The sequence below is a fragment of the Saimiri boliviensis genome, chromosome 12, assembly GCF_048565385.1.
Source record: "Saimiri boliviensis isolate mSaiBol1 chromosome 12, mSaiBol1.pri, whole genome shotgun sequence".
Lineage (NCBI taxonomy): Eukaryota > Metazoa > Chordata > Mammalia > Primates > Cebidae > Saimiri > Saimiri boliviensis.
The window spans coordinates 11,171,728-11,190,560 of NC_133460.1; the positions used below are offsets into that span (position 1 = coordinate 11,171,728).

The window sequence follows — 18,833 nt, forward strand, 5'->3', positions numbered from 1 at the left end:
CACGCAGCCATACCAGCGAGGCGGGCGGGCCAGAGTGGCCTGGCTGCGCGGCAGCGCCACCACGCGGACACGCCGGGCACTGCCGGCTCCTGGAGCCCTGGCCAACCCTGGCTGGCAGACGCAGCCATTGCTTCCGGGCACCGCAGGGCCCTTGACAAAAAGCAGGTTTGGGGACGGGGCTGGGGCTGAGCGCAGGCCAAGAGTGACCAGAGACAGACAGTGCGACAGTAAAACAATAATGCAATAAATGCCTTTGTTTATAAGACAGAAACAGTAAAAACTCCTTAGGCAAAGGGACAACAGCTATTAAAACATTTTCAGGTTGTCGAATTCACAACAGCCTGGTCCAGTCGATCTACGTGAAGTCCCGGCCTGTCCCCGCATGAGGCCTGGCTTCACGCCCAGCAGCACAGTCCCCGCCACATGTCAGCAGCTGGCCACCTCCCACACCAGGATCTCGTTGAGGGCCGCAGTGAAGAGCAGCCTGGCGGACGGTGTGAACCTGCACAGGTGTACTGCATTGTCGTGGCCAGCGAAGTCCTGCGTGGTCCCCGTGGCACAGTCTACCAGCCTCAGCATGCACTCTGTGGGCAGATGGCACAGGTGGGCCAGGGCCAGGCAGCACGTGGAGGCTCCCCCAACCCACCAGGACTGTCCCCGCTGGGCGTGATGCTGGTCAGGGAAGCCAGTGCTGAAAGGGCTCCCGGCTGTGTCCTCCACCACCCAGGGCCTGCTGCCACCGGGACTAGGGGGCGCATCGTGCTGCCGCCCCACAACTGGGCCAGGCCCCTCCTTCAAAGTCCGTGCCACCCCTGCATTCAGGCCCTGTGCTGGGCACTGTGCCTGGTTCCTCATCTGCCTCATCATCTCCTGTCCCCAGGACCCTCTCTAGGGCAGGTGTCCTCACCTCATCCCAGAGACGAGGAGACTGGGGCACAGGTGAGGCACCTGTCTTGGAGCAGGACACCAGGGAGCCCACCTGGTCCCACCTAAGACAGGCCCAATTCTGCATCCACCAGCACTCACCAGCAAAGCCAACAGCCAGGAGGCGGGTGCCCAGGGACAGGCTCAGGGACATGGCAAAGAAGGGCAGTGGTATCTTCTCCACCACCTGTGGGCAGCCAGCATGAGGCTCCAGGCCTGTGGGCTCAGGGCTCAGCCAGTCCCCACCTACCACCCCGGACCCCCGGGGCTCCTGGTGACACGTGGGCGGGCGCGCGTACCTGCTTCTGGCAGAGGTTGTAGAGAATCACCTCCTTGTACACACCAGGGCCCACGTACATCAGCAGCGCCCCATCCCAGGGGCAGAAGGCAGCAAGGGAGGGCGGCAGCTGGCCCTGAGTCTGCAGAGGCACGGCGTGCTATGGCCGGGCACATGAGCACTGGCCCCACCCACAGTGCCAGGAACGTGTCTTACCTCTGTGGTGGCAGGCGTTGGGAAACTCAACCAGTCCACCAGCTCACAGTGGTTCCGCAGCCAGTCGGAGGCCCAGATGCTGACCCGCTGGTCCCCACTGGCAACCAGCCATAGGTCTGTGCCCTCCACCCCTAAGTCTCCACACTGGGAGTGGGGTGGGTGTGGGCTGGCAGTGCCTTCTGACAAGATCGTGCCTGCCCCCCAGCACCCCGGCCCCCACTCCCCCACAGCACCCCAGCCCCCACTCCCCCCAGCATTCTGGTCCCTACTGCCTCCAGGACCCCATCCCCACTCCCTCCAGCACCCTGTCCCCACTCCCCTCAAGCACCCCATTCCCCACTTTCCCCAGCACTCCAGCCCCCACTCTCCCCAGCACCCCAGCCCCCACTCTCCCCAGCACCCCATTCCCCCCAGCACTCCAGCCCCCACTCCCCAGTTCTTGGGGCTGCTTTACCTCTTTGTGGGTGACATCGATAGTAGAGATCGAGGCACCCTGGTGGTCACTCAGCACACGGAAGGTCATCCCTGTGCAGGGGCGGCTCACAGCCACGAGCCCATCCTTGTCTCCAGAGAGGACAGTCTGACCTGGGACCACACCATCACCCCGTGAGCCCCAGCCTGGAGACTGGACCTGGGCCAGGTCAGGACGGCACCATCCGCCACACACCCAACTCCTCACCATCGGTAGAGAAGGCAACAGCAGTCAGCGCTGCCATGTGGGGGCGCATCTTGAGCTCCATGGCTGTGCGGGAGACGCTGAATACTCGCAGGGAGCCGTCACCATAGCCCGCCGCTAGCCGCTGCTGTTTGGGGCGGCCACAGCACGGGGGGCTCCATGCGAGGCAGAGGCAACTCTGGGGACCCACGGTAGGAAATTTCAGCACTCACAGGAATCCTGGGGACACACTCCCAGGCCACAGGGAGGAGGCAGCTACCCCGCCCACACCAGGCCCCTGCCCCTGGCCTGGGCGCTCCCCACCCACCTGGTTCAGCACCTGGAACTGGATCACCAGCTCCATGCTGGCCAAGGACCACACCCGCACACTCCCATCCTCACTGCACGTGGCGCAGTGCGACTCCCCGGGGCTGAAGACCACCTCGTTCACCTGGGGAAACCATGGCTAGGCTGGAGGTGTTGGCCACCCTCCCTGAGCCCTCTGGCCCCTGGGCAGGCGAAAGGGACACAGGCATTTCCTATTCCAGCTCCCAGGGCCAGGCTGTCCAAACCAGAGCATCTGCCTCTGGTCCCGGCCCACTCCACACAGTGAAAAGCAGAGCTGGCCTCCCATGGGTGTCCCTGTGCTGGACCTGGGGCAGTCCAAACCAAAGTAAGGCCACTAGCCAGCCAAAGTCAGCAGGACACCGAGGAGAAAGCTGTTCTGTGGAACTTCAAACACTGCCACGTGGTCACCTATCTCTAGCAGGCTGCAGGCCGCGGTTGGAGGCACAGATGCCGCTGGCTGCAGCCAGGACACCATGCATTCGGTCGCGTTCCTCCTCCCAAGTTTACTGCCCTTTCTCCTGAATCGGGGGAAAAGGCAGACGCCACTGAGAGCTAGGACTGCTGGAGTGGCAGAAAGGGGACACAGGTGCCACGCACCAGTGAGAGGAAGTGACACAGCCTGGCACTGAACGTGAACGCTAAGTGCAAATGGGAACACGATACACTTCACTATAAAATCAGCTCAGTTCAGCCCAGCAGTTAGGGCCCGCACGGCTCGGAGGGGGTCCTTGCAGGCTGTTTCCCTGGGAGGAGCCCTGGGCCCTGTGAGACAGCAAAGTCCAGGCCTGGGTAGAACCCCACAGGCGGAGTCTGGAATGCCTTGCACTTCCACATCACAGGGAGGCCACCAAGTGACCACGGGCTCAGGTCACAGACTCGGTCACAGGGAGACCAGTGACCACGGGCTCAGGTCACAGACTCGGTCACAGGGAGACCAGTGACCACGGGCTCAGGCCCCAGACTCGGTCACAGGGAGACCAGTGACCACGGGCTCAGGCCCCAGACTCGGTCACAGGGAGTCCAGTGACCACGGGCTCAGGCCATGGACTCTGGACCCGAATTTCCCGGCCCTGGTTGGGGGACACACCTGTGGTCTACCCACACAACGCAACAGTATTTGGCCACAAAGAGGAATAACTGGCTCGGCCAAGCAGTGGCCGGGATGATCCTGGAAACCACGCTTGCAGAGAGAATCCAGACAAGCCAGCTGCTACAGAACACCCAGAATGGGCAAATCCAGACACAGAAAGCCACTCAGTGATTGCCAGGGGCTGGGGTGGCGGGAAAGAGACACACAGAGGGTTTCCTCCTGGGGTGATGACATGCCCTGAGCCAGCGGTGGGGACTGCGGCGCAGCTGCTGACCACGCCGAAACCCACCGACCACGGTGGACAGAGCTCATGCTATGCCAGCCAGACCCCGAGTAACCTGCCGCCAGAAAGGTAAAGGACCCTCACCCGCCTCAAACTCAACTTTCTTTGCTGGCTACCGTCATCTTCAAATACGAAGTACAGGTTTCTAAACAGAGAAGCGAGGGGCAACTGGAAGGTGGCACTCGGCATCAAGGAACCCCCAACCCCGTGGGCCTGGCCGACCACACCCAGAACTCAGACTCGCAGGACAACGCCCATGGCCACAGCTGCTGGACGAACGCCATGCCAGAAGCCTGGTCCAGGAAGGGAAGGGCGGGCACGTGTCCTGCTGCCCCAGTTCAGCCCGGGAGGCCACTTCCCCTAAGGCTGCAGAGCGGGGGTGAGGGGGTGGCACGGTGGCTGCCCCAATCCCATGAGGCCATGCAGCTTCCAGGCCAGGAGGTCCCAGAGAGGTCAGTGCTGTGTGCTTGTTGGAGAGAGCTCCAGCACCAGGAGGCTGCGGGCCAGAGCTGGGCCTTACAGGAGCAGAACCAGCACTGACCACAACCTGACCCAGACCAGAGCAGAACTGAACCCGGGAGCTGCCTGGGTCAGGGAACAATCCACGTCAGCAAAGCCGGTCTCTGAGAGGTGCTGGGACAGACGATGTGGGCTTTTAAAATCTTTTTCCTTTGAGATGGAGTCTCGCTCTGTTATCCAGGCTGGAGTGCCATGGTGTGATCCTGACTCAAGGCAAACTCTGCCTCCTGGGTTCAAGCGATTCTCCTGGCACCTCCCAAGTAGCTGGGATTACAGGCAGGCACCACCACACCTGGCTAATATTTGTCTTTTCAGCAGAGACGGGGTTTCACCATGTTGGCCAGGCTGGTCTTGAACTCCTGACCTCAGGTGATCCATCCGCCTCCTCGGCCTCCCAAAATACTGGGATTACAGGCCTGAGCCACTGCACCCAGACTGAAACGGTTTCTTTGATAATTACAAAAAAAAAAACACAAAAAACCAAAAACCACAGAAAGCAGTATCGGTGAAAGGAAGATTCAAGACCTGCGAGGCCTGCCAGGCGGCTCCCTGGTGCAGCCACGACTGGGCTGGCTTTGAGGGATGTGCACACCCAAGACCTGCCACCCAGGAACCCCAAGGCGAACGCTGTGAGCCAGAGGCAGCAGGACTTGGAGTAACATCATCCCGGCTGGCAGAGATGCAGCTGGCAGGCAGTAAGGGCGCCAGGTTCGGCTGCCCTGCCTCTGTCCAGGCTCAAGCCCCTCACCTTGCTCCTGTGGCCACTGATGAGACGTGTGCTGGTGCCCTCGGCCCAGCTGACAAACCAGAGCGTGCCCGCAGTGGTGCCCACAATGCCCATGTCCACACCGTCATCAAAGCTGGCGCTCACCACAGCCCCGTCCAGCACCAGCTCGCGTTCCATGAGCACAGAACTGGACCTGCAGGTGCAGGGAACGAGGAGGGGACAGCGGGTCTCAAGGCTGATGGCAGGAGCCAGCTGGGTCCCCAGCTAAGGCAGGGCCCTCAGCATCGCGTCTCAGGACCTATGCCCACCCAGGTGGAGGAAGAGGAAGCCCATGGAGCGGGGGCTTCTGAGGCCGCCCATCCTCAATGGCAGCCAGTAAGGCCCAGGACACACCCAAGCCTGTCCCTCAAAGGGGCTAGTGGGGGGCTGATCTGCAGGGCGGCCTGGGAGGGGGACTGGCTGCAAGCTGGGTCGGGGACACCAACGCTCACCTGCGGGGAACAGCTCACCTGGCACCTGAGCCCTTGCGCCTCAGCTCCGACACGGCCCCCACGGCCCACAGGCACAGCCGCCCCGTGTTGCTGCCACTGACCAATCGGAAGCCGGAGAACAGCAACAGCCCTGGAGGCGAGAGGCCACGAGGGGCCATGAGCGGCCTTCCCAGAGGCCTCGGGTAACAGGCTGCCTGGAGGCCAAGGCTGGAGATCAGGCCCCTGCCCCAGCTCTGAGAACTCCAGGTAGGGGTCCTGAGGGGCCACAGGGCTTTTACAGGGCACCTACCAATGCCACTGTTATCCGCCTCCCAGGCCAGGAAGCAGCGGCTGGCACTCGTGTCCCAGACACAGACCTGGCCGGAGCTGGTGCCACAGTAGAGCAGGGGGGGTGCCCCATAGCAAAGAGAAGTCAGCTCTCCAGCCCCGACTGCCTCTGGGACCGGCTCTCGGTGCACCTGGCAGGGTGAGGGGTCACAGGTCAGCGATGTCCCCGGGCCCAGCCAGATTCCACTCCACGCAACAGCCCCTGGGCCGGCAGACCAAGCGGGTGGCCTAGCACCTGAAGGCTGACGTCTGCCCCATGCTGCTGCAGGAGCCAGAAGGTGACAGCGCTCTGACCCACACAGGTAAGCTCGCCGGCACCCCAGGGGTTGAAGGCCACGCCATACACTGGCTCCGGGAGGCGGGTGGAGGACACGAGGTCACAGGTGGCCACGCTCCACAAGGTGAGGGTGCGGTCGACGTGGCCTCCTAGGAAGCATGCACAGCAGCCACGTCAGATGCATAGGTCCAACCCTCACGGGGTCCAGGAAAGCCCCTGGCCGCCGCCCTTCCTCCCACTGACCCAATGTGACGAGAAGCCTGTCATCTGGTGAGAAGGCCAGGGCCAGCACAGAGGTGCTGTGGTGGGAAATGAGATGCTGGCAGAGGCCACCAGACACATCCCAAATGCGGATCTGGCAATGGGCAGCTGTGCTGCTGCCGCCTGAGGCAGAAGCCAGGACCTGGCAGGAAAGAGGGCAGGCGGTGAGCGGGAGGCTGCGGCCATCTGCGCCATCTCTGGTGGCAAGAGCCTGCTCTGATCTGGGAGCCGGGTTCTGCTGGGCACAGTGGTCCCAGGCGAGGAGGGCGATGCAGGCGGGCACCTGGGCACTGTGGCTGAGGGCCAGCGTGGAGATCTCCGCAGGGTGGCCAGGCCAAAGCTGCTGGGCACCAGAGTGCAGGTCTTCCACCACCACCAGGCGGCCACATGTGTAAGCAAAGAAGCCTGTGAGCAGAGAGAGCGTGACCTAGGGGAGGAGTCTAGACGGAAGGGCGGGGCCCGGGAATGGGGTCTCGCAGGGAGGGTGGGGCCAAGCGGTTAGCCTGGTCCCAGGCCCAGGGGCACCCTCCCCACCGTCTGGCAACCAAAGTGCTTCACAGGACAGGACATGGGGTGAAGCGTCACAAGGCACTACCAGAAGAACAGAGCTCCACACTGATGGCTGGCGCTCATCTGCCCCTGGGGCCTGGCCTTCGGGTGGACAGCTGGACTACACACAACACGTCTTGGCTGGGGGTGGGGGCAGACTCTCGCCCCTCACCTGTGTCCGGCTTCCAGACCATGTTGGCCCGCCCGTTCCCGCTGTAGCCAACGACAGCCTTCAGACGCAGCCGCCACCGTTGGCTGCTGGGGGTAGGCAAGGAGGTGCCCTGCGAGGAAGGAGACCTGGATGCTGCTGGGTCCCAAAGCCCGCACACAGGAGGCTGTTTTGGGGCACACTCAGGCCAGCTGCAGAGGGCAGCTGGGGCACTGATGGGGAAGCTGGGGTGGGAGGGGTGGGAGCTGTGGGCATGCCATGTGCCAGGGCCAGGAGAGGCACCAGCCTGTGGGGTTCTCAGGAAGGGCAGCTGCTGGGTGAGAGAGGGAGGCGGGTCAGCAGGAGGCTACCACAAGGTCGCATCTGGAGGACAGGGTCGGGGGTGTAGGCTAGGGGTGCCTCCAGGAGACAGGCTCCCAAGGGCCGGAGCCACTACTCAGGTTGTCCGCCTGAGTAATAGCTGCAGAGCCAGTAATTACTCCAGAGTCACTACTCGAGTTTGCTTTGGAGACCGAAAGCAACCCTGAGTAATCGCCAGGGAGCCCTCGGGGGGCCTCTGTGCTCACTGGGAAGAAAGAGGGCTCCCCAAAACCACTCCCCACCTTGGCAGAGTTGGGGCTGCAGCTGACCTTGGCGAGCACGAAGGCCTTGTGGGAAGCCAGGCAGGTGGTGTGTGGGGTCCCCAAATTCCTGGTGTCCCTGGTGCCTGGCAGGGAGGAGGCAAAGCCTGTGGCATCGTACCGCCCTACAGCCCTTCAGAGACCCCACAACACGCCGAGCCTCCCCACAGGCCTCTCCCCTGCCGCTCAGTGAGAAACATGACGGGGCAGAGGCTGGGGCCACGGGCACAGGCAAGCTGTGTCCCACCTGCAAGTGACCCTGCCTCATCATCCAGGGGACTGCCCAGCCGCCCTCAGGCCCCTGCCCTCCACTGCTCACGGGGTTGGCTGGGGGGACAGGGAGGTGCCGCAAGTTCCCACGAGGCCGCTGCTGCAGCCCAGGCCCCAACTCCATCCCTGCCAGCCTCCTCCTCCGTGAGCTCAGGCGGGCCTGGGGCCTGGCCAAGCCTCTTGGGGCTACGGCTCTCCTCACAAGGTCCTTCCTCATCCGACGTGGAGAAAGTGCCTAGGAGCAACGAGGAGGGGAAAAGCTGCCCACACCCTCCGCCCCTGCCCCACTGTACCCCACCCAGCGAGCAGTGATGGCACCTGCGCCCCAGAGTTGGACACAAGTGAGCACCTGCTGCCCTCTGAGACCTCCCGGATCCCCCCACTCCCACAGGACCCCTGCTGCTCACCATCCCCACCTTTGGGAGGCCTGGCACAAATGCCCAGCCGTGGTGGAGATGCTGGAGATGGCTTGGGGACCCGCTGCTCGGGGAGCCCGCTGGCCCCAGACTCAGCGTCCTCCAACTGTCCTGTGCCCGGGCCTGGGGAAGAAGGAGCCCTGTAATGTTTGGAGAGGAAGAGGAAGGGCCACTGGGTGGACACAGGACCGGCCCCAGAGCCAGGGCAGCGCCTGCCTCCAAGCTGACCACAGCCACTCACCTGCCTCACAGGCTGGGGGAATCCCAGGGAAGCTCTGCTCGCTGGAGAGGGAGGAGAGAGGGTTTCAGGAGGGCCTGGGGGGCCTAGGCAGACACAGCTGTGGGTAGACACTTACTTCTCAGTGGTGGCCAGGATGTCCCAGAAGAAGATGGCATCCCCTGCGCTGAGGACCTGCTGCTGGTCAGGGGAGAAGGTCACAGCCTGCACAGGCTCTGAGTGGCCGATGTACACCTGGGGGAAGTGACATCACATGCTGGGACCCAGAGACACGGCATGGATGCTGCCGTGTGCCCAGCCCCCGGGGGGGGCGGTGAGCAAGAGGCCCCACATGGTGTTAGTCCCCCACAGGGAGGCACAGGGGGCCCTGGGGGGTCATTCTCCTCTCACCTCTGCTCTCCCTGCCCCCAGGACAACACTGCCCCCGCCTGCCACCTGAGCAGGCTCCTGATGGCCAAGGCTGCCTGCCCGCCCACACACACACCTGGGGGCCTGGGCTGGCCTTCGTCCCATAGTCCCACACCTTCACAGCCCGGCCGGCGGCCATCAGCAGGAAGCGGGCGTCCTCACTGAGTGCCAGGGAGGGACAGGGCCCAGGGTGGACACCGGGTAGCTGGAACACAGTGCTCTTGGGAAATGCCATGTCTCAGGAGAGTGGCCGGCAGCCTGGGGCCTCCCCTCGTTTGGAGTGTGGTGACAGCCCCCCACCCAGCGGGAGGGGCTGCAGGCACAGAGGTCAGGCTGGGACAGCACAGGGAGGGCCAGGTGGGCAGGCGCAGCCCCAAGGCTCACCTCCCGGACCACGTGGCCCGACGCAGCATCCAGCACCACAACTCTGTTGGATGAGGTAGACACCAGCAGGTGGCCCAGGGCCGTGGGGCCAAAGCACACGGCCACAGCTGAGTCCAGACGCCCACTGGCCGGGTCCAGAGCGCTGACGCCAACGCGCAGCAGCTGAGGGGAGCGGCAAGTGGCCGACAGTCAGGGCTTCCAGTCAGAACCAGTGTCACCCAGGGCCAGGCTCAGGAGAGAGGCCCCAGGGACACTCACCCAGTGAGTCCAAGGTCTTGGCCTCACCTGGGCCCTGCGTGGCTGACGCGTACTCTGCAGCAGGAGGTGGGGCAGGGCCTAGGTTCTACTCCTGAGTGGCTGGGACCTCCCTCCTGCCCTGCGGCCAGCCTCTCACTGCCCAGTCTCCCTGGACCCAGGAGGACCGCAGACTCACCTCATCCAGGGAGGCCGAGCCCATGACCGTCACCGTGTGCCTGGAGGGGCCCACAAAGGCCAGCAGGCTTCCATCCCCACTGATGGCCAGAGCACTGGGCCTTGCGGGGGCATCTGGGCACACCACATCCGCTGTGGACACACGGGGCAGGGGTCAGTTGGGCAGGGAGGGAGCTCTGGGATGTGCATGGCCCCCGGGAAGGCCGCTGCTCCTGCCCCAACCTTTGGGAAACACCAGCCCAGGAGCACAGGTGCATCCAACAGGCAGAGGAGCGCCAAGGTGCCAGTGAGCGCCAGCCACTGCCGAGGGAACTGGGAGTCCCCGTGGGCCAACAGTGGCCACAAGTGACCATTCAGGTGGCCCAAGTCATGGTGGCCACAGGACAGGCCAGGTCCCCAGGGCTGAGTCTGACCCCAGCTGCTGACCTGGAGCTCGGGTTCCCTGCCTCCTCCTGGGCACAGACCCGGGCTGACCTCTGGCCTTGGGGGCCGGCAAAGGCTAAACCACCGTCTCCCCTGGGCCCTGGCAAGGTTACTGAGGCGGACCACACTGCCCCACAGGACACAGCCAGTGGACCAGGAAACCGGCATGTGCATCCAGGTGTTGGCCTGCACCAAACCCAGACCTCTCCTCCCGAGGGTCCCCCGGAGCAGCTGGCGGGGCTGACCTGCCACTCGGAGGAGGCGGCACTGGGGGTCTGCACAGCTGTACTGGGCCAGGGAGCCCTGGCGGCAGGCGCTGAACAGCAGGCGGCCATCAGGGGTGGCAATCAGACCGGTGACGGCTCCTCGGTGGCACCTGCAGCACACATGGGGACCCTGCTGGCTCCAGCCCCAAAGCCCAGCGAGGGTACAGACGCCCAAAGAATCACAGGGTCCCTTGACCTCCAGCCAACCGGCCCAGCCACAGAAGTCTCAGAGAGGCAACCAAGGGTGGGGCTCTGGCCAGTGCTGGCCGACCTACACATGGCCCTCCCCAGCCTGGCCAGACCCCCCAAGTAGGGGATCCCCCCTAAACACCCCAGCACCTACTGTGGGGCCCAGGCTCCCAAGGGGACGACATGGCTGGCTGGGCCCTTACTTGTGTTCCACCAGGACCTCGGCGGCCTCCAGGCTGAAGGAGCGCACGGCCCCACTGCTGAAGCCGCAGAATAAGGTTGGCCTTGTGGGGTGGAAGGTGACGGCACACGGGGCCTCCTCTGATGATGTGAAGTCATACAGCTGTGGGGCGGGAACCGTGCTGAGGGGATGGCAGGGATCACAAGGGCCCACACCCACGGGGCCGACACAGGCTGGAAAAACCAGGTCCTGTAGCCCCTCTTCCACCCCTGCTGACAAACCCCAGCTTGAGGCCCTCCTGGCCCTCCCTGCCAAACCCCACCTGCTGCAAGGTGGCCAGATCCCAGATGCGAACGGTACGGTCCTGGGACACAGTGGCCAGCTGCCCCCGCCTCTGCTCCGTGGCGAGGGCCAGCACTGGGGCGGTGTGGGAGCGAGCCAGCACGCGGTACACCCGGGCCGGGGTGTCCAGGAAGCCCAGGTGGCCCGAGGAGGTGGTGGACAGCACACGGAGGCCGTCAGGGCTGACACAGACTGAGCTGACGGGGCCCTCGTGCTCTGTGGGTGGGGCAGGGTCAGGGACTTCCCAGGCCCACCTGGGGGGAGGGGAAGCCCCATGCCAGAGCTGACCCTGGGCGGTCACTGCTCAGGGTTTGGGTCCCCAAGGGCCAGGCAAATGCACTTCCTGCTTCTCAAAGTCCCAGGCTCAGCATGGCTGGAAGATGCAGCTCCCTTGAGACCACCACTCCCGGGCTAGGCAGGACCCAGGCTGAGAAGCCTTGCCACTACCCATGGGCCACTGGACCCCTCCGTGAGGCTGCCCTGCGTGCTGCCCGGTCATCAGCAGCCCCAGGCCTCAGGACATGGCCGCTTGGCCCCATGGCTCCCTGTGCAGACAGGAGCCAGGGCGGCTGACAGCAGAGCCCCGGGGACTTGGCCCTCCCTGCCCCAGCATCCAAGAGAGGCTGTCCTGGAGCTGGAGTGCGAGTGCACACCTCACCTGCCTCCAGGAGCACCGAGGAGAAGTCCAGGGGCCAGAGCCGCAGGTAGCCATCCTCAGAGCCCACAGCGCACACGGCCGGGGAGACGCTGAGGCTGCTGATGGCGATGCCAGGGCCTGGGGGCGGGGGGTGGGGGCATCAGTGCCTCGGTGTCCCCGCCACCTTCGCCATGTGGTGAGCACCCTCCTACCTGAGCTGAAGGTCTGCTTCTGTGGCCTGGGGCCACCCGGAGTCCGTGTAGGGAGCAGGCGGTGGGCATGCTTCACAACCACGCGCTGACAATCGATCTCCAAGACGTGGCCGCTGTGGCTGCACACAAAGCTGCCCAAGGAGGCAGCAGGGGAGGTGAGTAGCCCTCAGGGCACCGGGAACCAGGAGCCCCACACTGGGGCAGGCCGTGGGGAGGGGCGGCGGCTCACAGCATGGCAGCCGAGGTCTCCTGGCGGCCGTCTGGTCTCCAGCTGTCCTGGGCCTGCTTGAAGGCGAGGTCGGTGAAGTGTAGCACGTGGTTCTCCCCCAGGTCCACGGGGCAGGAGCGTAGCACCCTGCCACGCAGCCGCCAGAGCAGCACGCTGCCCTGCCCACATGATGCCATCCTGCAAGGAACAAGGACTGGGCACTGCTGCAGCTGAGAACCTGACCCACAAGGAGGTGCCACGTGTAACCAAGACTGTGAATGAGGGCCCCAGCCCGGAGGAGGTACTTGGGGTTCAGCCCCTGCTCCAGGCCCAGACTCTCCCCCCGCACCGTGGATGGGAGGCTGCGTCACCTGGTTTCATCAAAACGGGCGACCCGGAAGGCCTGGATGTCGAAGTCAGTGTGTGCCTTCGCCAGAACGGCCGCCTCGCCGCCAAGGCCCACCTGGCCAGTACCCCAGGCCACCACCATCTGCAACAAGCCCAGGCTGAGCCCGCACGGCAGGCCCATCAGTGCCACCTGGATTCTGCGAGGTGCAGCTGAGCTTCACCTGGAGGGGGCTTTCCTCTCAGGCAGAGACTAGCCTCTGAGCCTGTGGCTGTAGAAGGCAAAAGGACCGTCCCCTCCATGTGCTCGCCCTGAGATGTGGCAGCTTTGGGACCTGTACAGAGACCAGCAACGCTGGGCACGGCACCCCATCTGCAGAAAAGTGAAAACCTGCCCACAGGTGGGAAGGTGACTGAAGGCAGCTCGTGCCCAGGGGTGGCGGCTCACGCCTTGTGATCCCAGCACTTTGGAAGGCTAAGGCGGGAGGATTGCTTGAGCCCCGGGATTTGAGACCAGCCTTGGCAATGTAACAAAACTCTGTCTCTACAAAATGTTAAAAAAAAGAAAATGTCGGCCGGGCGCGGTGGCTCACACCTGTAATCCAAGCACTTTGGAGGCCAAGGCGGGCGGATCACCTGAGGTCAGGAGTTCAAGACCAGCCTAACCAACATGGTGAAACCCCATCGGAAAAAGAAAAAAAAAAATTAAAAACAAAAAAAGAGAAAAGAAAGAAAATGTTAGCCAGTTGTGGTGGCCCACCTATCTGGGAAGCTGAGGCAGGAGGATGGCTTGAGTCCAGCTGGCTGGGGGGTCAGAGAAGGGTCAAAGCTGCCGTGAGCTATGATTGCACCACTGCATTCCCGCCTTGGTGACAGAACAAGGTCCTATCTCAAAAAAAATTTTTAAAGGTGTCCCCACAGAGATGCTCGGCGTTTCAGCTGTGCGGAGGTGACACTGGGACTCAAGTGTGGGTGAGCTTCCAGGGTTCTCCCACGTGAAAATCTCACACCCGCATTATCAGCAGAGAGAACGAGGTAAGGTAAGTAAATGCTGGCTTAAACTGTGAGCACCAAAGCACATGGAGCCCCATCACAGGGAGGAGACAGAGCTGGGAGCCAGGGTCACACCACGGTGGAGTGTCCCAAAACCAAGACCCTCCCCGCTGCCTGCGCACATCAGAACAGTCCCGCCCAGCCCCAGGCCGGGGCCCTGTTACCGTCCTCCCGTGCCGGTCCTTGCCAACCCCGCAGAGAAGGGCCCCACTGTCAGCAAAGCTGTGAAGAGGGAGGAGGAAGTCAGTGTCGCCTGGGCTGACCCCCACCCCCTGCATGGGGCAGACCTGTGCCCACCTGAGGGAGCAGACGGCGTGCATTGGACTCCGGAACAGGGATAGGCAAACCCCAGTCTGGAAGTCCCAGAGCCGCATCACGCTGGGGGCCCCGGCCTGAGCTGAGGCCAAGAGTGAGTTGCCACCATCCAGTGCCAGGGCGGAGACCTAGGAGGCAGAAGCGTGAGGGACGGTGCGGTGGCCTCCGGGTTCAAGCTGCCCCGGGCAGCACTCACCTTGTCTGTGTGGCCGAGGAAGAAGCGCTGCACCCTGGTGTCCACACGCAGGACAATGATGACAGAGTGGCAGGGGTACACGACAGCCGTCCCATCCGCAGTCCACACAGCCTGGCACGAGGGGGCGGGGGGCTGCGGCCACCGGTGGTACACCAGGCCCCTCCTGGCTGCGGGGAGGTCAGCCTCACCTCCCACAGCCCAGGGAGGGGAGGTGGCAGGCCTGGCATATGCACCTGGGCACACAGCCCCTGGAGGCAGGAGAGCACACACCCCCTGCACACACTACATACGCACAGGTCACAAGATGCACGTGTCAAAAGAACGGCTGTAATGCGCAAGCAGGCACTATAGGTGCATACGCACATGCCATGTGCTGTAAGCCCTGCCTCCAGCGCAAGGAACTCTGGGGTGGAGGTAGCAAAAGGCCAAAAGGCCCCCAAAGACTCAGAGCGGGCACCCAGCAGGGCCTGACAAGGGCCCAGGGCCACGGGGGCAGAGGGGAAGCCCACCTCTGCCATGGGGCTCCTCCCCTAGAAGGCCCACCGCACCCATCAGGGACCCACAGGCTGCACCCACAGCCCGGCTCCACACTGTTAGTCTGGATCAGAGTTCTAAAGACAGGAGAGCTCTGGGCCTTTGCAGGAAGCACCTAGCTCAGCTGGTGAGTAAGAGATACCCCGATAGCCCTCAGACACCAGGAGGTGACAGCAGCTATGGGCAGGGCAGGCATCTGCAGGCGGATGGGGGATGGAACCCCTGTGCCGAGGGGGCTTGGGACCCTGCACAGCCACCACAGGACATAGGTGTCTCTTCTGTCCCCTCCCATACTTGGCACTCTACCCAGCCACTGAAAGCTGCTCTGGACCCAGCCACAGGACCCTCACCTGTCTGGTGCTGTGGCCCCCAAAGCCGATGACACCCTTGAGCCTCAGGACCGGGTCTGGGAGGAAGGGCTGAAACAGGTATTCCCATAGAGGCTCTGGGAGACTCAGCCAGGTCCCCAGGACACCCCTGACCAACCCCGGGCCCTGCCAATCTCCAGCTCTCAAGGGCCTGCCTCTCAAGAAGACTGCCCTGGTCCTGAGTGGCTCCTGCCGGCTGTGCTAGGGTGGAAGCTGGGATTCGGGCTGCAGTGCCAGACCTTCAAGGGTTCCCCACAGACCACCTGGAGCTGGGGCATTGGGGGCAGGCAGAAGCCCTTTCTTACTGTGTGGACAGAGATCCTTCCTCAAAGCTACCTCCCGCCAGCTCTGCTCCCTGTCGGGAGGCTAAACAAGAGACGACCAGAGGCACCTCCGTCCTCACCTGGGCTGCCAGCTGCCCCGGCCCACGCCTCACCCGGCCCTGGCTGCTGTGGGATGGGCACTCACCTTGCAGGAGCCAGCATCCTCAAGGGCCACAGGCACCTGAACCGACTCTTCCATCTCAGCCGATTCGTGAGTCAGCACGTGGGTGCCGGCAGCAGCTGTGTGGACATCAGAGGCCTCCACCTGGGCCCAGGGCTCAAGGGGCCCATCTGTGTTGAATGCCTCTGAGCACCCTCGGGATAGGCTGACCTTCAGGAAGGGCTTGGGTGCCTGTACACTGGGACCCTCCGCACTAGAGGCCTCTGGGTGCTCTCGGGACAGACTGACCTCCCGGAAGGGCCTGGGTGCCGAGGGGGCCTGGCCGAACTGTTGGGGAAAAAGTCCCCATCAGTGCTTTGGGCCATCACGACCCAGCCCCATCTCGGGGGCAAAGGGGGTACTCACGGCTGTGGGGCTGGGCATCTGGACCACTGGAGACACACTGTCCCACACAGCTTTGCTAGAAGCCACCAGGCAAGGGAGGGGCTGGGGCCCAGGCCCCAGGAGGACTGCAACACAGACAAGAACCTCAGTGACCCAGGGGCCGGCTGTGCAGATGCCTGGTGAGGGTGATACCCAGGAAGGGGCAGCAAGTGACCCAGCCTCGCCGGCTCTGTAGGACACGCAGCTGGCAACCCCACTTCCACCCCAGAACCTGAAACCCTCCTCTTCCAGCTGGAAAGCTTGGGGCCTCCAGGTACCCCTCACACAGACCTCCCACCCATGTGGTTCTGGGAGCTCAGATAACCCACAGGCTTCCCTGGGTCCCTGCACCAGCCCCTGGGCAGCTCTGGGCATGCAGCAGCTGCAGCCACCACACCGCTCACACCACTGGGTCCTTTCCCAGCCCGCCCCTCTCCTACCAAGCTCCATGCGCCCTGCAGGCCTTAACCTGGGTCCCGGCTGACCCCGCAGGCCCACCTGCCTCAGGAGGGGAACGGCTCTTCTGAATCAGCTCCGAAGGCACTTTCAAACGGTCACTCGGAAACCTTGGCAGAGGGAGGGTCAGTGTCTGGGGGCCCCGGGGCCACCTACCTCCCACCACCAAGACCTCCCTCGAGAGAAGCAGGACCACTCACCGCACGTGGATATATCGGTCATGCCAACTCTCTCCCTTGGGCACAGGGAACGCCATTTCCCGAGGCATAGGAGTGAGGGGCAGCTTTGCCCCCTGGGGCCCCGTGACGGCTATGAAGAGCAGGGTTGTCCCAGGTCAAGAAAAGCCCTTTGGCCCCCTGAACCCCGGGCACCCACCCAGGCAGTGCCATGCCACCAGCCCACCCCAGGGCTGCGGTTCTGGCCAGAGATGAGACAGCACAGCCTGAGCCCTGCACTTTCCTCCTTGACTCGGACCCCTCCGAGGCTGAGACCCCAGGTGAGACAGAGGGAGCCAAGGGCAGCGCTCACCAGGCTCGAAACACAGGTCGCTGGTGTAAAGGTTCCTGACCAGCAGGCTGGCGCACAGCCTGACGCTCTTCAGGTGGCTGTAGCGCCGGTTCAGGTAGACCAGGAGGATGTCCTGCAAGTCCAGCTGCAGGCAGGTCCAGCGGGGTCCAGCAGCGGCCAAACCCACCCGGTCTGCAGGATGGGCACTCGGGGTCAGCACCCCCTCTCCTGACCGCCGCCGACTCCCAGAGACGTTGAGCCTGTGCCTCCCCAGGTTGATCCCCAAGCCGCAGAGGAGCCCCACGGCTTGCACCAGCTCCCTCCTGGACCATCCACGCCCCATCTCGGTGTCACCTCTCTGGAGTGTCCTGGCCTCCAGGATGAAGGGAAACTGAAGCCATGTGGCTGTGGACTTAAACTCCTTGAAGAGGTTGGAGAAAGACACGCGAATGACCTGGCCGTCCTGCGGGGGCCAGATAAGGGCGGTGAGAAGACAGGGCAGCGGCGGTGCCGGGCCCCCACGAAGCCCCCAACCGTGGGCTCTGTACCTCGGTGGACACGTCCAAGTGGATGACAAAGGGCCTGCTGGACAGGGGCCGGAAGAGCACATACAGGTAGCGCCCAGTCAGCCCCAGGGACTGGCTGCTGGTCTTGGGGAGCTGGATGTAGTTGGCAGCAGAGACTGAGCCCCGAATGCGATACACCGCGCCCTTCAGGGTCTTGTCCTGGAGAGGCGGGAGCCTGCGTCACCGACGGCACCCGGGAGACGCGCGGCCCCGGCGACGGGCCCTCGGGGTCACCGACGGCACCCGGGAGACGCGCGGCCCCGGCGAGGGGCCCTCTCCCGGGAGCAGGGCAGGGCGTGCGCCGCGGGCGAGCCCCCTGAGCCCGGCCGCCTACCGTCACCACGGCGACGTCCCCCTCCTTGGCTGAGCGCTTCCACTCGTCCACCCGGAAGTATCTGAAGACGTTGAGGAACGGGCGCTGCCACGCTGCGGGGCGGGCGGCGGGCGTCAGGGGACCAGGCAGGAGCCGCTGGGGCGCGAGGGAAGCCAAGCTCCAGGACCCTGCCCGAGCGGGGACTCCGGCCGCCGCCCCTGGAACCCGCAACCCAGGACCCCCGCTCGCCGCGCGCTACCTCGGGCCATGGCGCCGCCGCTCGAAGTTCCCGCCTCAGCCTCCGCGCGCCCCGCGTAGGGCACGCAGCACGGCGCCTGGCAACGGCTCCGCTTCCACCATCACTTCCGCCGTCATGGCGGCGCCCTGGCCACGTGACTGCCCCGTCGGAGCGGCCCGCGCGTCTCTCCGGCCCCTGTCCCCGCTGCCTTTGCCCCGCGGGTCCCCCGAGGCAGCCCCGTGTTAGCCCGACCGGCCTCCGAGCGCGCGGGTTGTGGGCCCTCCCCGCCCCACCTGTCCGCGCTTGCGCCGGGGCTCCCCTGCCTCTCTCTCGCCGTCCGAGGCCCCTGGTCCACACCTGGATACCCTGGGTCCTGACTCAGGTGGGCTGCGTCACCCCTGCCCAACAGGGAAGGCAGTGCTGGCGCCCGCAGAAGGCCCAGTGTGCTGCGGCCGAGCCCGGTGGGTTCAGAATGGGACCTGGCGTTCTGAGACAGCCCCAGTCCTGGTGGGGGCAGGGTGGTCAGGACTGCACTCCAACACCATTTAATGTCCTTAGGCCTTGAGGGTGGGCTCTGGTTCCATACAACGCCAACAGGAGAGGAAGGAGGAGCAAAGCGAGGTCCACAGACCTCCACGCAAGGGGAGCCAGCGAATGCTCATCCCACCTGTCAGCAGGCAGCTGGGTGAGAAGCCAAGGGCCCCAGGAGATAGGGCTACAAGGGGAATTTGCACTG

The 18,833-nt window shown here is 64.3% G+C and overlaps 1 protein-coding gene across 8 annotated transcripts; it reads right to left on the reverse strand.

The window, feature by feature from the left end:
- Positions 1-239: 239 nt before the first annotated feature.
- On the reverse strand, positions 240-18,803 carry WDR90 (WD repeat domain 90). 8 transcript variants are annotated; one of them, XM_039477856.2, is made up of 42 exons: positions 18,119-18,803; positions 17,881-17,972; positions 17,529-17,705; positions 17,335-17,443; positions 17,002-17,172; positions 16,674-16,782; positions 16,516-16,583; positions 16,000-16,103; positions 15,619-15,921; positions 15,133-15,201; positions 14,249-14,359; positions 14,035-14,180; positions 13,902-13,959; positions 12,711-12,829; positions 12,361-12,537; positions 12,132-12,262; positions 11,941-12,057; positions 11,263-11,498; positions 10,963-11,102; positions 10,550-10,680; positions 9,883-10,013; positions 9,450-9,611; positions 9,142-9,270; positions 8,776-8,891; positions 8,661-8,701; positions 8,411-8,542; positions 8,053-8,238; positions 7,716-7,819; positions 7,117-7,225; positions 6,679-6,800; positions 6,378-6,537; positions 6,093-6,283; positions 5,820-5,988; positions 5,549-5,660; positions 5,061-5,232; positions 2,401-2,523; positions 2,097-2,271; positions 1,872-2,002; positions 1,418-1,561; positions 1,224-1,343; positions 1,027-1,111; positions 240-584 (listed from the first exon to the last, which is right to left on the reverse strand). In XM_039477856.2, the coding sequence occupies exons 1-42, from the start codon at positions 18,126-18,128 to the stop codon at positions 427-429; spliced, it is 5,550 nt and encodes a 1,849-aa protein (XP_039333790.2). In that variant the 5' UTR covers positions 18,129-18,803; the 3' UTR covers positions 240-426. The 8 variants fall into 8 exon arrangements, with proteins under 8 accessions (XP_039333790.2, XP_039333787.2, XP_039333789.2 ...); XM_039477853.2 differs by having other exon boundaries at positions 8,420-8,542; positions 17,002-17,443; XM_039477855.2 differs by having other exon boundaries at positions 7,743-7,819; positions 17,002-17,443.
- Positions 18,804-18,833: the final 30 nt, after the last annotated feature.

Bases quoted from the DNA above. Each gene is read 5' to 3' on its own strand.
- WDR90 (XM_039477852.2), bottom strand. The intron at 12,263-12,360 runs GTGAGCCGCCGC...CTCCTTGGGCAG, and splicing joins GAGACCTCGGCTGCCATGCT to CTTTGTGTGCAGCCACAGCG. The intron at 5,661-5,819 runs GTAGGTGCCCTG...TCTCGCCTCCAG, and splicing joins GGCGGATAACAGTGGCATTG to GGCTGTTGCTGTTCTCCGGC.